This window comes from Scophthalmus maximus, chromosome 9 (genome assembly GCF_022379125.1).
Source record: "Scophthalmus maximus strain ysfricsl-2021 chromosome 9, ASM2237912v1, whole genome shotgun sequence".
In the NCBI taxonomy this organism is placed as follows: domain Eukaryota; kingdom Metazoa; phylum Chordata; class Actinopteri; order Pleuronectiformes; family Scophthalmidae; genus Scophthalmus; species Scophthalmus maximus.
The window spans coordinates 24,095,234-24,112,245 of record NC_061523.1 but is presented as its reverse complement, the minus strand read 5'-3'; the positions used below and the strand labels follow the sequence as shown (position 1 = coordinate 24,112,245).

Genomic DNA, 17,012 nt, shown 5'->3' with positions numbered 1-17,012 from the left:
CAATACTTTGACTACATGAAGTACCTATAAATAAAATGTATTATTATTATTACTATTATTCTACTGCAGAACTTTAACTACATTAAATGCTTTTACTGCGATACTTTAACTACAGGAAGTACTTCTACTTTTCAGTGCAGTATTACACTGCTGTAATATTACAGTGCAGTATTTCAGTGTAGTATTTCAGTGCAGTATTACAGTGTACTATTCCAGTGCAGTATTACACTGCTGTAATATTACAGTGTAGTTGCTCTTCAGGTTTTAAAGACGAAATATGAAAAAAAAAACAACAACGACAACTTTTTTCCCTCTGTCTGTGACATCATGACGCAGCTCGCGCAGAGGGCGTGTCCTCTGCCGTCAGACCCGGAAGTGATGTCCAGTCTCCTGACCGAGGGAAAACAGATTGTTGTTCGTCTGAAGCAGCCGCCTCTTTGTCCCGTTGTGTTTCCCGGCGGGGGGGGGGCAGTAACTCTCCGTGTCTCTCGGTAGGGAGGGGGCAGTAAATGTCCGTGTTTAATTAGCGGGAGGGAGCAGTAACTGTCGCGGGGGGGGCGCAGTAACTGTCGCGGGGGGAGCAGTAACTGTCGCGGGAGGGAGCAGTAACTGTCGCGGGGGGAGCAGTAACTGTCACGGGGGGAGCAGTAACTGTCACGGGAGGGAGCAGTAACTGTCGCGGGGGGAGCAGTAACTGTCGCGGGGGGAGCAGTAACTGTCGCGGGAGGGAGCAGTAACTGTCACGGGGGGAGCAGTAACTGTCACGGGGGGAGCAGTAACTGTCACGGGTGGGGGTTGGAGCAGTAACTGTCGCGGGCGGGGGCGGAGCAGTAACTGTCGCGGGGGGGCAGTAACTGTCGCGGGTGGGGGTTGGAGCAGTAACTGTCGCGGGGGGGGGGGGGAGCAGTAACTGTCACGGGTGGGGGTTGGAGCAGTTACTGTCGCGGGTGGGGGCGGAGCAGTAACTGTCGCGGGTGGGGGTTGGAGCAGTAACTGTCGCGGGTGGGGGTTGGAGCAGTAACTGTCGCGGGGGGGGGGGGGAGCAGTTACTGTCGCGGGTGGGGGTTGGAGCAGTAACTGTCGCAGGGGGGGGCAGTAACTGTCACGGGTGGGGGTAGGAGCAGTAACTGTCGCGGGGGGGTTGGAGCAGTAACTGTCGCGGGGGGAGAAGTAACTGTCGCGGGGGGGGGGGCTGGTGGTTGGAGCAGTAACTGTCGCGGGGGGGGAGGGCTGGTGGTTGGAGCAGTAACTGTCGCGGGGGGGAGCAGTAACTGTCGCGGGTGGGGTTGGAGCAGTAACTGTCGCGGGGGGGGGGGGGGGCTGGTGGTTGGAGCAGTAACTGTCGCGGGGGGCTGACATGTGGATCCAGCCGGAGGAGGTGCTGCTGGCCGGAGCACTCTGGGTCTCGGAGCGGGCCAACCCGTTCTTCATCCTGCAGAGGAGGAGGGGGCACGGCCGGGGGGGGGGCCTCTCCGGTGAGTACAGTTCTGTTCAGTCCTCTGTGGTCCAGGCTAGTCCCAGACCTCCAGGACCCGGACCCTGGTTCTCAAGGTCCATGGACGAGCCTCCTGAGCTTTCCACCATCAGCACGTGATCTTCTTGATCTTGTTCCGTTCTCATCGAGACACAGGGAATCACACGTCTGGTTTCTAAAATGACAAGTACTACTCAAGTGAAGTACAAGTACCTCAGACAAGTAGTTTCTTTTCTCCTGCCTGTCCTTACTCACCTGAGCAGGTCAAATTACTTCTTACTTGTGTACATCGTCATGGTAACTGTACCTGTGAGGTTGAGTTGGTGAAGACAGATCGACCCGCTGATCGATAAGCTCTCGTGGACAGAAGACGGCGTTGAGCTCAAGTTTGCAGCACATGTGGCTCTGCTGTCATGTGCTGCAAACTCCGCCCCAGTATTTGACTCACTGAAGACACGATTTACCTGTCTGTCTGTCTGTAGGTCTCCTGGTTGGGACTCTAGATGTAGTTCTGGACTCGAGTGCCAGAGTGGCTCCGTACAGGATTCTGCTACAGACTTCAGACTCTCAGATCTATTGGAACGTCGCCTGTGGTGAGTTGACTGGACCAAACTGGATCGGACTAGCCTGGACCAGACCGGACTAGACCAGACTGGACTAGACTGGACTGGACTGGACTAGACCGGACCAGACCGGAGTGGACTAGACTGTACTAGACTGGACCGGATTGGACTAGACCGAACTAGACCAGACTGGACTGGACCGGACTGGCCTTGACTAGACCGGACCAGACCGGAGTGGACTAGACTGTACTAGACTGGACCGGATTGGACTAGACCGAACCGGACAGGACAGGACTGGACCGGACTAGACTAGACTATACTGGACCAGACGGGACAAGACTAGATTAGACTAGACTGGACTGGACTGGACTAGACCGAACTGGACTAGACTGGACCGGACCGGACTGGACTGGACTAGACTAGACTAGACTGGACCGGCCTGGACTGGACTGCAGCAGACTAGACGGAACCGGACTAGACTGGACTGGACCGAACCGGGCTAGACTACACTGGACCAGACCAGACTAGACTAGATTAGACTAAACTGGACTGGACTGGACCGGAGGGGACTAGACCGTACTAGACTGGACTGGACCAGACTAGACCGAACCAGACTAGACTAGACTGGACGGGACCAGACCGGACCAGACTTGACTGGACTGGACTGGACTGGACCGGACTGGACCGGAGGGGACTAGATTGTACTAGACTGGACTGGACCAGACTAGACCGAACCGGACTAGACTGGACGGCACCAGACCGGACCAGACTAGACTGGACTGGCCTGGAATGGACTGGAGCAGACAATATGGAACCGGACTAGACTGGACTGGACCGAACTGGGCTAGACTAAACTGGACACGACCAGACTAGACCAAACCGACTAGACTGGACTGGACTCGACCGGACTAGCAGCAGCAAGATAAGTTGAATGTTTTTGACCCTGCGATGTGTCTTGCAGGCTCGTCCAGGAAAGAGATCACGGAGCACTGGGATTGGCTGGAGTCTAACCTCCTGCAGACCATCTCCATCTTCGACAACGACGAAGACGTCACTACCTTCGTCAAAGGGAAGATCTCTGTATGTGACTTCCTGTTTGTCCTCTTCAGACTCTTTCTCCAACTGTGTGTACCTGTCAGTGAGGGATGTCACTTCCTGCAGGGCATCATTGCGGAGGAGAACCGGCTGAAACAGGGTGAGGAGCCGGAGGAGGACTGTGGGAAGTTTCGGGAGGCGGAGCTAAAGATGAGGAGGTTGTTCGGGATGCCTGACGAGGAGAAACTGGTGAACTATTACTCCTGCAGCTACTGGAAGGGAAGAGTCCCGCGGCAGGGCTGGCTCTACCTGTCCGTCAACCACCTGTGCTTCTACTCGTTCCTGCTGGGCAAGGAGGGTACGGCAGGCCAATCACAGGCCAGAGTTTAATGATGTCAATCAAGAACAGGAAACGTTTTATCTGCTTTATTGTGTTTCTGTTTTAAACAAATCATAAACTGAATTTGTGTAACTAAACACCCGTTTTTACCTCAACGCACACACACACAAACACACACACATACACACACACACACACATACACACCAAGGTTCTTTGACTCGAGTGGAGTCTCCTCGTCCCCTCCTCTCCTTGTCTCCTGTGTCCACATTTACCGAGTACAGTTATTTGTTTGACCCCCCCTCAGTGACCCTGGTGGTGCAGTGGACTGAGGTGACCCAGCTGGAGAAGAACGCCACCTTGGTGTTTCCAGAGAGCGTTCGTGTCAGCACTCGTCACACAGAACATTTCTTCTCTATGTTCCTCAACATCAACGACACCTTCAAGCTGATGGAGCAGCTCGCAAACATCGCCATGCGTCAGTTGCTTGATAATGAGGCGTTCGCCGCCGACCGCTCGCTGCCCAAACCCAGCAAGACCCTGAAGAACGTCTCTGCACTGAAGAGGTCTGAGACGCTCAGGGATCACTTCATCGTGGATTAGATGATTAGTGATGATGTTCATGATGTAGCTGAACTCTGTTTGTGGTCTGTGTTGTCGCTATAGGGATCTGGACGCACGAGCGAAGAACGAGCGGTACCGGGCGATGTTCCGGCTGATGCAGGATGAGCGTCTGGACGGACACACAGACTGTACGCTGTGGACGCCGTTCGCTAAGATGCACGTGGTTGGACAGTTGTTCATCTCCAACAACTACATTTGTTTTAACAGCAGAGAAGAAGACCTGTGTCAGCTGATCATCCCCCTCCGAGAGGTAAACCACGCTGCTCATGGTTGCAGAGGGTTGTCTCTTCTTCTTGGGCGTGACATTAAACAAACCAGTCAGAACTCTGTAAGAGATTTTACCCATGATCCTTTGCACCTCAGGTGTCCATTGTGGAGAAGGCGGACAGCAGCAGCGTCCTGCCCTGCCCCGTCTCAATCAGCACCAAGAACAAAATGAACTTCCTGTTTGCTAACCTCAAAGACAGAGACTTCCTGGTCCAACGCATTTCTGACTTCCTGCAGCGAACACCTGACAGCTCATGGGGCGACTCCAGCCCGCTGTCTCTGATTGGTCAATCGGTACGTCACTTCTGTCAGATCTACTTCAATGTTATTTACTCTCTGAGGTCTGAGTTTTACTGCCACAATGTTGCTGAGTGGTGTCACTGTGGTCAGCGGGGGGTTAGTGGGCGACCCGCTCTACCTCCTGACCCACACAGATTCAGTTCCAGGTTGTTTCTGTTGGTGTGTCCTCAGGCGTCCTCATCAGGTCCAGAGGCCATCAGGGGTCGTCAGTACCATCCTGGTCTGCCCACAGCCAGCCAGGGTCTGCTGCAGCTCTACTACCGAGACACTCCCGAGGACCTGGGTCCCAAAGCCGTGAGTTCAAGTCCCATTACCTTTAGATACTGGATTGGATACCGAATACTGGTAGTTTTAGACATATTAGTGTACTGGTACTGTGAAATACTTAGGTACTGGTAGAACTGTAGGTCCCAGCACTGTAGGATACGTAGTTGGTGCTGTAACATACTGAAGACAACCACTAAGAGTAAATACTGAGGAATACAAGGGGAGTTACTGTTCAAGTACTGAGTACTGAGTACTGGTACTGTTGAGCAACAAAGAGACACTGTGAAGGACCTTAGATACACAGGAGTACTGTTAGATACAGATGAGTACTGTTAGATACTGAGGTGTACTGTTACATACAGATGAGTACTGTAAGATACTGAGGAGTACTATTAGATACAGATGAGTACTGTTAGATACTGAGGAGTAATGTTAGATACAGATGAGTACTGTTAGATACTGAGGAGTACTGTTAGATACAGATGAGTACTGTTAGATACTGTTAAACCAGTTCTTGTGTCAGACTGTCCCTCCTCCCTCATGTCCCTCCCCCCTCATCTCCTCCATCCCTCCTCATCTCCTCCCTCCCTCCTCCCCCATCTCCATCCTCCCTCATTCTCCTCCCTCCATCATCTCCTCCCTCCCTCATCTCCTCCATCCCTCCTCATTTCCTCCCCCATCTCCGTCCTCCCTCATCTCCTCCCTCCCTCCCCCCTCATCTCCTCCATACCTCCTCATCTCCTCCCCCATCTCCATCCTCCCTCCTCCTTCCTCCCTCATCTCCTCCCTCCCTCCTCACTCCTCCCTCCTCCCTCATCTCCTCCCTACTCCCTCATGTCCCTCCTCCCTCATCTCCTCCCTCCCTCCTCCCTCATGTCCCTCCCCCCTCATCTCCTACATCCCTCCTCATCTCCTCCCTCCCTTATCTCCTCCATCCCTCCTCATTTCCTCCCCCATCTCCGTCCTCCCTCATCTCCTCCCTCCCTCCCCCCTCATCTCCTCCATACCTCCTCATCTCCTCCCCCATCTCCATCCTCCCTCATCTCCTCCCTCCTCCTTCCTCCCTCATCTCCTCCCTCCCTCCTCACTCCTCCCTCCTCCCTCATCTCCTCCCTACTCCCTCATGTCCCTCCTCCCTCATCTCCTCCCTCCCTCCTCCCTCATGTCCCTCCCCCCTCATCTCCTACATCCCTCCTCATCTCCTCCCTCCCTTATCTCCTCCCTCACATACCCCTCATCTCCTCCATCCCTCCTCATCTCCTCCCCCATCTCCATCCTCCCTCCTCCCTCATTCCTCTCCCTCCATCATCTCCCTCCTCCCTCATGTCCCTCCTCCCTCATCTCCTCCATCCCTCCTTCCTCATGTCCGCCCTCCCCTCTCATCTCCTCCATCCCTCCTCGTCTCCTCCCTCCCTCCTCCCCCATCACCGTCCTCCCTCATTCTCCTCCCTCCATCATCTCCTCCCTCCTCGTCTCCTCCCTCCCTCCTCCCCCATCTCCGTCCTCCCTCATTCTCCTCCCTCCATAATCTCCTCCCTCCCTCATCTCCTCCCTCATTCCTACAGATGAAGGAGAAAATGAAGGAGGAAGCTTGGAACATCCATTTCTCAGAGTTTGGTAGAGGTGTTTGCATGTACAGAACCTCCAGAACCAGAGAACTCGTCCTCAATGGGATCCCAGAGCGTCTGAGAGGAGAACTGTGGTTACTGTTCTCTGGTCAGTATTCACTCATTCATTAATTCAATCACCTGAGAGAACTGTGGTTACTGTTCTCTGGTCAGTATTCACTCATTCATTTGTTCATTCCACCCAGGTGCGCAGAATGAGATGGTGACCCACCCTGGTTACTATGGCGACCTGTTGGAGCAGGCTATGGGGCAATGTTCATTGGCTACAGAGGAAATCGAGCGCGACCTCCATCGTTCGATGCCCGAACACAGAGCGTTCCAGAACGAGATGGGAATCGCAGCGCTGCGCCGCGTCCTCACTGCGTACGCCCACCGCAACCCCGGCATCGGATACTGCCAGGTAGGCAAAATTATTTTTTTTAAGAATATATTTATTTATATATATATATATATATATATATATATATATATATATGTATGTTTATATATAAATAAATAAATATATTCGTAAATGAGTTGACATGTCTGGAGTCGTCCCACTGATGTAACCTCTCGTACCATTGTTTTAATAGCATTACTAGCTATATTACAACGAGCTAGCTTAGCTTAGCTTAGCCTCCTGGCTGCTACTGGAGTGCAATGTTTATCTTTGGGGAGGACAGAGCAGACGTGGAGTCCCTTCTGAGAACATTATATTTCACACAATTTAAGCTTTATTCTATTATTATCTTTTACAACGAATCGTTTGATTTGTCACGTGTGCCGAACCGAACGGTTCAATACAAATACATGTATCGTTACACCCATAATGTGTGTGTATGTATATAAATACAAAACCAGGTAAGTATAATAATATGTAAAATGTGTCTTGTGTGGCTACATATACGTTGTCTGTTAGTTAGGCCACACCCCCTTCGTTTCTATGCAGTTTTATACATGTTAATAAAAACATGTTCTCTGCTTCCCCCTACAGGCCATGAACATCGTCACCTCCGTTCTGCTGCTCTACTGCACAGAGGAAGAAGCCTTCTGGCTGTTGGTGGCGCTGTGTGAACGTATGCTGCCCGACTACTACAACACCAGAGTCGTAGGTCAGTAACCGTCTGTGACTTCTGACGTAGTGTCAGTGTCCTGGGTCCAGTGTCAGTGACTGTGTCAGTGTCAGTGTCAGTGTCAGTGTCAGGGTCAGTGACTGTGTCAGTGTCCTGGGTGGGTGTCAGTGTCCTGGGTCAGTGTCCTGGGTCAGTGTCCTGTATCAGTGTCTGTGTCTGTGTCAGTGACAGTGACAGTGTCTGTGTCTGTGTCTGTGTCAGTGACAGTGACAGGGTCAGTGTCCTGGGTGGGGGTCAGTGTCCTGGGTCAGTGTCCTGTATCAGTGTTAGTGACAGTGACAGTGTCAGTGTCTGTGTCTCTGCTGTGTCTGTGTCAGTGTTCTGGGTCAGTGTCCTGTGTCTATGTCTGTGTCAGTGGCAGTGTCCTGGGTCAGTGTCAGTGTCAGTGACAGTGACAGGGTCAGTGTCCTGGGTGGGGGTCAGTGTCCTGGGTCAGTGTCCTGTATCAGTGTTAGTGACAGTGACAGTGTCAGTGTCTGTGTCTCTGCTGTGTCTGTGTCAGTGTCCTGGGTCAGTGTCAGTGTCCTGTGTCTGTGTCAGTGGCAGTGTCCTGTGTCTGCGTCAGTGTCCTGTGTCTGTGTCTGTGTCTGTGTCAGTGTCCTGTGTCTGTGTCTGTGTCAGTGGCAGTGTCCTGGGTCAGTGTCAGTATCCTGTGTCTGTGTCTGTGTCTGTGTCAGTGTCCTGTGTCTGTGTCTGTGTCTGTGTCTGTGGCAGTGGCAGTGGCAGTGGCAGTGACGGTGGCAGTGACGGTTTCGGGTTCCGGTGATGGAACATGGGACATAGGAGACATGTTTTTCCTGCAGACCACCTCCTCACAGAGGGGGGATGCTGTCTAAGTGTGATTCAGTTCAATTCAATTCAATTTTATTTGTATAGCGCCATATCACAACATACATTGTCTCAAGGCAATTTTCATGGTTAGGTCAATATTACAATTACAGGGAAAACCCAACAAATCCCACAATGAGCAAAGCACTTTGCGACAGTGGAGAGAAAAAACTCCCTTTAAACACGAAGAAATCTCTGACAGAACCAGACTCAGTTGTGGGCGGAGCTTCTGTCTCGACCGGTTGGGGTGAGGAGAGAAATGAGGAAGAGAGGAGAGGTGGGAGGAAAGAGAGGAGAGAGAGGGGGAAGAGAGGAGAGACAGTAGGAGAGAAGAGAGAGAGAGGACAGTTGTACAACCACCGCTTTAGTCTCTACCAGACTGATACTTATAATTACAAACAATTACAATCATGTTGTTGTTGTTGTAAGTGCTGATGATAATAATAATAATAACAATAACAATGAGGGGTTTGGGTCCTGCAGCTCTGGGGTCAGAGATACACTAGGAGAGATAGAAAAGGAGGAGAAGGAGAGAGCGAGAGAGGGAGGGACTATTAATTAAAGGTAATATCCTCAAATAGCCTTGATGGAATAGGATCTAAATGACAGGTTTATGGCTTGGATGAAGTGACAAGTAAAGTCAGCTCAGCCAGATCTATAGGGGAGAAGCATTCTAAATATAAGAAGCATTCTAAATATAATGCTGTGGTTCGTGTCCCTACAGGGGCTCTGGTGGATCAGGGCGTGTTTGAGGAACTCACCCGTGCCTTCCTCCCCCTGCTGTATGAACACATGCAGGACCTAGGAGTCATCTCCACCATCAGCCTGTCATGGTTCCTCACCCTCTTCCTGTCTGTGATGCCATTCGACAGCGCCGTCTTATTGGTTGATTGCTTCTTCTACGAGGGAATCAAGGTCATCTTCCAGGTACTAACTGATCACTGACTGATCACTGACTGATCACCGACTGATCACTGACGGTATATAACATCTCTTCTCTGTACTGACTGTGACTTGTGGTGCGTTGGTGGAACATACTTGACAGTACAGGTGTGTCAGGTATATCTCTCTTCACCTCTGACCTCTGACAACTCAAACTTGATCTTCTTCCTTACTCTGAATCTACCTGCAGGTGGCACTGGCTGTGCTCCACGACAATATGGACGCCCTGTTGTCCTGCAGCGACGAGGGAGAAGCTATGACCATCCTGGGCAGGTAGGAGTCAGACGGAACTGTGAGAGTTAGGCTGGACAGGTAGAATACAGACTGGAAAGGTGGGAGTCAGAGTGGACAGGTGGGAGTCAGAGTGGACAGGTAGGAGTCAGATGGGACAGGTAGGAGTCAGAGTGGGAGTCAGAGTGGACAGGTAGAAGTCATACTGGACAGGTAGGAGTCAGAGTGGACAGGTAGGAGTCATACTGGACAGGTAGGAGTCAGAGTGGACAGGTAGGAGTCATACTGGACAGGTAGTAGTCAGAGTGGGAGTCAGTGGACAGGTAGGAGTCAGAGTGGACAGGTAGGAGTCAGAGTGGACAGGTAGGAGTCATACTGGACAGGTAGTAGTCAGAGTGGGAGTCAGTGGACAGGTAGGAGTCAGAGTGGACAGATAGGAGTCATACTGGACAGGTAGGAGTCAGAGTGGACAGGTAGGAGTCATACTGGACAGGTAGGAGTCAGAGTGGACAGGTTGGAGTCAGAGTGGGAGGTAGGAGTCAGAGTGGGAGTCAGGTTGGAGTCAGAGTGGACAGGTAGGAGTCAGAGTGGGAGTCAGAATGGACAGGTAGGAGTCAGAGTGGGAGTCAGAGTGGACAGGTAGAAGTCATACTGGACAGGTAGGAGTCAGAGTGGACAGGTAGGAGTCATACTGGACAGGTAGGAGTCAGAGTGGGAGTCAGAGTGGACAGGTAGAAGTCAGAGTGGACAGGTAGGAGTCATACTGGACAGGTAGGAGTCAGAGTGGACAGGTAGGAGTCATACTGGACAGGTAGTAGTCAGAGTGGGAGTCAGTGGACAGGTAGGAGTCAGAGTGGACAGGTAGGAGTCAGAGTGGGAGGTAGGAGTCAGAGTGGGAGTCAGGTAGGAGTCAGAGTGGGAGTCAGAGTGGACAGGTAGGAGTCAGAGTGGGAGTCAGTGGACAGGTAGGAGTCAGAGTGGACAGGTAGGAGTCACAGTGGGAGGTAGGAGTCAGAGTGGGAGTTAGGTAGGAGTCAGAGTGGGAGTCAGAGTGGACAGGTAGGAGTCAGAGTGGGAGTCAGAGTGGACAGCTATAAAATGTGTTGTACAGCAAAGTGCTGAAAATGAAAAAAAAACACCAAATTGTGTGTGTGTGTGTGTGTGTATTTGTGTGTGTGTGTAGGTACCTGGATAATGTTGTGAATAGACAGACAGTGGCTCCGCCCATCCCTCACCTGCATGCCCTGCTGACGAGCGGAGATGACCCTCCACAAGAGATTGACATCTTCCAACTCATCAAGTCATCCTATGAGGTCAGACTGGAACGATGACTCATCATAATTCAATTCAATTCAATTTTATTTGTATAGCGCCATATCACAACATACATTGTCTCAAGGCACTTTACATAGTGAGGTCAATAATACAATATTACAGGGAAAACCCAACAAATCCCACAATGAGCAAAGCACTTGGCGACGGTGGAGAGAAAAAACTCTTTTAACATGAAGAAATATGTGACAGAACCAGACTCAGTTGTGGGCGGAGCATCTGTTCCCCCAGGAGTCTCGGCCTATAGCAGCATAATAAAGAAATGGTTTATTAAACACCTGAGCAGCTCTAACTATAAGCTTTATTAAAGAGGACGGTTTTAAGTTTAACTTAAATGTAGAGAGTGAGTCTGCCTCCCTGGTTCCAGAGGAGAGGAGCCTGATGGCTGAAGGCTCTGCCTCCCATTCTACTTTTACAGACTCTGAACCACAAGTCGTCCTGTGTTTACAGAGCGAAGTGATCTATTGGGATAATATGAAACTGAGCTCTGTAAGATATGATGGAGCTTGATTATTAAGGGCTTTGTAGGTTAGGAGCAGGATTTTGAATTATATTCTGAATTTTACACTGGAGAAATATGATCTCTTTATCTAGTTCCTGTCAGAACTCGTGCTGCGGCATTTTGGATTAACTGGAGGCTTTTCACAGACTTATTGGGGAACATCCTGACAGTCATGAATTACAGTCGTCCAGTCTAGAAGTGACAAATGCATGGATTAGTTTTTCAGCATCCTTTTGAGATGTTTATAATGTTGTCATCACACTCACACGTTCCACAGTAGTTTTGTAAACATGATGGAGGCAGAACGTAACATACGTTGCTCTGATGACCACCACGTTCCATACCGCTGAACGTCACCGACCTGTTTACGTTGTAAGCCACATGTTAGCGTGGCTAAACAAGGGCAACCGACTGGAATTATTCAACTGGCAGCCGCTGCATGAAAAGCGTATGGACGGGTTGCATCTTTTTTCCTCCGGTTTCCAAGTTTGCCAAGAGATACGTGAGCATTCCAGGCAGCAGTGTCTCTGCAGAAATAGTCTTTCTCCTGCGGAGCATGAAGCCTCCCCCCTTGACGTTCAGCTTCCACCGGCTCAGCACCTTTGAGATGTTGCACGATAATGATTTAACCGGCCCTGGTTTTTACCACATACTCCACAGAGAGCACTATTTTTGTATGAGAGCTGGTACAAACTTCTATATCGTTTTATTTTTTAATGAAAGCTGATTTGATTTTCATACAGGCGACAGCTAAATGTAGCTTTGCTTTTTTGTCTCAGGGATTCTATGCTCATTGTCCATAACAAGAGGATTTGGAAGAGTCCTGTTTTATGTTTTCAAGTTTAGAAGACATTGAAGTCTTATTTTACAACAAGGATGCTGCCACACTTTGTTGTTGTTGATTTTTTTTCTAGGAAATATATTGGCAAATATAACCTTCCAGTGGACATTATTATTGTTATTGATCAAAACAAAATGATAAAAAAATCATGTTTCGAATTTCATTTTTGATGAATCGAGATGAATCGATAATTGTTTATAATCGAATATATATATATATATATTTGATTATAAACAATTATCATGAATATGTTAGTGTGAATGGTCCCGGTCTGGTCACTGTTTCTTCTTCTCTGAGCAGAAATTCGGTAGCCTGCGCTCTGATGTCATCGAGCAGATGAGGTTTAAACAGAGGTTAAAGGTCATCCAGTCCCTGGAGGACACGGCCAAGAGGAGTGTGGTGGGTGATGTTAGCATTCTGGAGCTATTGTTAGCATGCTAAGGCAGATGTAGTGTTTACAGGTGTGTGTGTGTGTGTGCGCAGGTGAGGGCGATGATGACGGAGTCGGCCTTCAGTATTGAGGAGCTGGAGGAACTGTACTGTCTCTTTAAGGTAAATACTACATTTAGGAATGAGGTCTGACCTAACCCTAACCCCACATGATTTCGACTCACAAAGAAGCAAAGTGGATTGTAAAAGAAATAAACTGATGAAGTCAAACAGACTGTTGTGATTATATATTATACACGAGTAAAATTTTAGAGAAATAAATCAGATTATAGATTATAAATGCTGTGTTATGTAACATGGTGGCATCTTGATGTGAGTGTTTGTCAGCCCTGAGTTCTGTCTGTTAGGCTGTACCTTGACACTGGCTCTGGTTGTGTTTTTCACCCATTCAGTCCAAACACATGACCAGTTGTTACTGGGGCTCCAGCAGTTCTGCGGCCGAGCGTCATGATCCCAGTCTGCCGTACCTGGAGCAGTACCGCATTGACCCGGCCCAGTTCATCCAGCTCTTCACTGCACTCGCCCCGTGGGTCTGTGGAGGCCACACCCCTACTCTGTCAGCCCGTCTCTTCAGACTCCTGGACCAGAATCAGGACCGACTGGTCAACTTCAAAGAGTTCATCACTGGACTCAGTGAGTCCAGTTCCATTAAACCTCGATTCTGGTGCTGATCTCAGGATCAGAACTTAAATTAAATTAAGCAACTGTAACTACCGTAACAACTGTAACTACTGTAACAACCCTAACAACTGTAACTACCCTAACAACTGTAACTACCCTAACAACTGTAACTACCCTAACAATTGAAACTACCCTAACTACTGTAACTACCCTAGTTTGGTGTCAGTTGTGATGTTCTCTCAGTTAATGTGTCTGTGTCTGCAGGTGGGATGTATCATGGAGACATGATGGAGAAACTCAAACTGTTGTATAAGCTCCACCTCCCACCAGGTATACCCCCCCCACCATTTGTTCATTGTTGATCATTTCATCAGACATTTTAAAGAACCAGTTCGAACTTTCTGTCTCTTTGTTTGTTTGTGTTGAAGCTCTGTGTCCTGAGGAGGCGGAGTCTGCTCTAGAGGCGACGCACTTCTTCATCGAAGACGAACCACAAGGTAAGAACTGACGTACCACAGTACTACTATTACTAGTAATACTAATACTTCTACTTCTACTAATACTACTACTGCTACTTCTACTACTACTAGTACTACCAATACCTTTACTACTATTACTACTACTGCTACTAGTACTTGTACTACAAATACTTCTACTACTAATACTAGTACTAATACTACTAATACTTCTACTAATACTAATACTACTGCTAGTACTTCTACTATGAATACTGCTACTACTAATACTAATACCACTTCTACTATAATAATACTACTTCTACTACTTCTACTAATACTACTACTACTACCACCACCAGTAGTAGAAGTAGTAGTGTCTGTTGTACAGCGTCAGTGTTCATGTCACAGTATAAACACAATTCCATTTCATTTTATTTGTATATGTATATCATTTTATTTGTATGTTATGATTATATATCAAATCATAACATACATTATCTCAAGGCTCACGTGCTGTGAAGGAGTAAATAAGAGACTGTTTAAATATGAACAATAAACAAACTGTTTATATAAAAATAATGTTTAAATTAACTGGAAATATATATATATATATACACACACACACATTTAATATATATTATATACAGTTTATATACATATATAGTTAATATATGAACAATAATCAATAAAGTATTTCTCTATGAACTGTTTATTCATAAACAAGTTCTCCCTCCAGAATGTTCCCTCTCGTCGGATCTGGATACTTCGGCGCAGCAGGAAGTGACATCAGGTTTGTGTTGTTATGGTTGGACTGTCAGACGTTGATGCTCCTCTGGGCCCGCGCACCGTCAGTGATGTCACAGCAGGTGTTATATAAACTCCTCCCTGACGACATTGTTTACGTGTGGTCATTGAGGGTTGTGATACCTGGGCTATGACATCACTGATGTGGGCGTGGCCTGAGGTATGAATCCGATCTGGGTGATGATGGTGAATCTTCTCTGAAAAGGTGAAGAGCTGCAGGATGGAGGTGGAGACGGTGAGGAGAAGAAAGGTAAGTGAAGGTGATATACCTGTTGTGTAGCTGGCCCCCCCCCCCCCTTCAAGGTGTGTGACCTTTGAACCGGGGTTGTTGTTGTTGACCCAGAGGAGAAGGTGAAGGACTACAGGTACTATCTGAGGATGTGGGCCAGAGAGAAGGAGCCGAGGAGAGGGACCATCAAAGACCTTCCTCGGATGAACCAGGTGAGGAGTGGTTCAGGTGAGACACCAGGTGGGAGTGTGACAGCGTGTGTTGACTTGGGTGTGTGTGTGTGTGTGTGTGTGTGTGTGTGTGTGTGTGTGTGTGTGTGTGTGTGTGTGTGTGTGTGTGTGTGTGTGTGTGTGTGTGTGTGTGTGTGTGTGTGTGTGTGTGTGTGTGTGTGTGTGTGTGTGTGTGTGTGTGTGTGTGTGTGTGTGTGTGTAGGAGCAGTTCATCGAGTTGTGTAAGACTCTGTACAACATGTTCAGTGAGGAGCCTCAGGAACAGCAGCTCTATCACGCCATTGCCACTGTGGCCAGTCTGCTGCTGCGCATCGGTGAGGTTGGCAAGAAGTTCAACAACGGGTCCAAGAAGATGGAAACCGCTGCTGCTCAGGCTCCGCCCCTTGATCCTCAGAGGGAAGGGGGGTCAGGTGAGGCCCAGGTGTGCCAGGCCCTGGCCGACGCCCAGCTGGAGCCAGGGACTCCACAGACGTCCGACGAGGAAGCCAAAGACGACACGTCGGTGTCGTCGTACTCGGTGGTGAGCTCCGGCTCGCTGCAGTGTGAGGACATCGCTGACGACACGGTGCTGATTGGTGGAGAGCAGCGGCGGGGCAGTGTCTTGGATGTTGATTGGTCAATCACCTTTGAGCAGGTGCTGGCATCGCTGCTGACGGAGCCGCCGCTCGTCGACTACTTTGAGAGGAAGGTGAACATCCAGGACAAGATGGTCGCCTGCAAGACCCAGCGGGCGGTCGAGCGTCAGATAAGCTCCGCCTCCGACCACGAAGACACCCAGCCTTCTGTCTGACTCACCTTCACCTGTCAGGTGGGCTATGATGACATCAGCTCCTGATTGGAGCATCACTGCTGACATCACTGCTTTCAGCAGGAAACAGGCTCTGATTGGCTGGTTGTTCGCAGCCTAACCCAGAGACACACAGGAAATGCATCATCACTGATTATTGTAGTGATGTCACTGACCTGTGATGTCATTGAGCTAGAAGATAATTTTACTGTGGAGATCAAGTTTAAACAGGTTCCTCCAAATGATCAGTATTGATTCATTGATCTGTAGTGATTCATTGATCTGTATTGATTCATTGATCAGTATTGATTCATTGATCTGTATTGATTCATTGATCAGTATTGATTCATTGATCTGTATTGATTCATTGATCTTGTGTGTTAAGTCTCTGCAGGAAAATCTGAACATGTGAGTCCAAACATCTGGTTATTAAATAATCTGTGAATCTTCAGTCCCAACAGAGCGAAGACAATATCACCTGTTGTTTACACCTGGACACAACAGGTGTAAACAACAGGTGAGATTTCTATTGGCAGAACTGAACCAAGTTTTTTTTTAATTTTAAGAAAATAAAAGTCAGTCACATAAATAAGGACGTTCCCTGTTTATTTAGAGTAAATAAAATAAATGTGTTTTAGTTCTATACATTTCATATATTATTGTACATGAATAACGTTTCTTTCACACCTTCACGTCTCTGAAGCCTTATTTGTTCATCTGTGTGATGACATCACTCCTGTTAACATCCTATTGACTGATGATGTCAGAGGATGTTTCAGTATTTTTAGTCTTGTTTTCCTCCGACGTTGTTTATGTATTTATTAAACATTTTTTAAAATCCATTGTATTGATCAGTTATTGATCTGTAATGTTCTAATAAATACTGCAGGAAATGGATTTCTTCTTCTGTGGTTTCATGTTAATTGATTATTTACTTTTTCATAACTTCATGTGTAATCTGATGATGTCACTTTTTTGTCAGATTTTTTTACAGATTAAATTTCACTGTTTTATAAACTTTATGAGATTTTAAAAGTTCAATATAATTTTTTGCATAGTTTGACATTGCTGTAAATGTCAAATTATTAATTATTAAAAATAGTTTCAGAGACACATTCACGTACTCATCCACAATATATCAGTGACAG

At 48.2% G+C, this 17,012-nt stretch overlaps 1 protein-coding gene across 2 annotated transcripts; it reads left to right on the top strand.

Annotated features, from left to right (window-relative positions):
* The first annotated feature begins 1,317 nt into the window (after window positions 1-1,317).
* LOC118319181 (TBC1 domain family member 9B) lies at window positions 1,318-16,761 on the top strand. Of its 2 annotated transcripts, none has more exons than XM_047334365.1 (23): window positions 1,318-1,475; window positions 1,957-2,067; window positions 2,999-3,117; window positions 3,199-3,430; window positions 3,719-3,977; window positions 4,078-4,285; window positions 4,399-4,596; window positions 4,774-4,896; window positions 6,435-6,585; window positions 6,683-6,897; window positions 7,471-7,588; window positions 9,162-9,364; window positions 9,570-9,652; window positions 10,794-10,923; window positions 12,586-12,684; window positions 12,769-12,837; window positions 13,128-13,368; window positions 13,621-13,686; window positions 13,785-13,853; window positions 14,551-14,604; window positions 14,824-14,868; window positions 14,962-15,059; window positions 15,280-16,761. In XM_047334365.1, exons 1-23 carry the CDS (start codon window positions 1,358-1,360, stop codon window positions 15,865-15,867), a joined length of 3,597 nt encoding a protein of 1,198 aa, XP_047190321.1. In that variant the 5' UTR covers window positions 1,318-1,357; the 3' UTR covers window positions 15,868-16,761. The 2 variants fall into 2 exon arrangements, with proteins under 2 accessions (XP_047190321.1, XP_035505229.2); XM_035649336.2 differs by having other exon boundaries at window positions 14,539-14,604.
* Window positions 16,762-17,012: the final 251 nt, after the last annotated feature.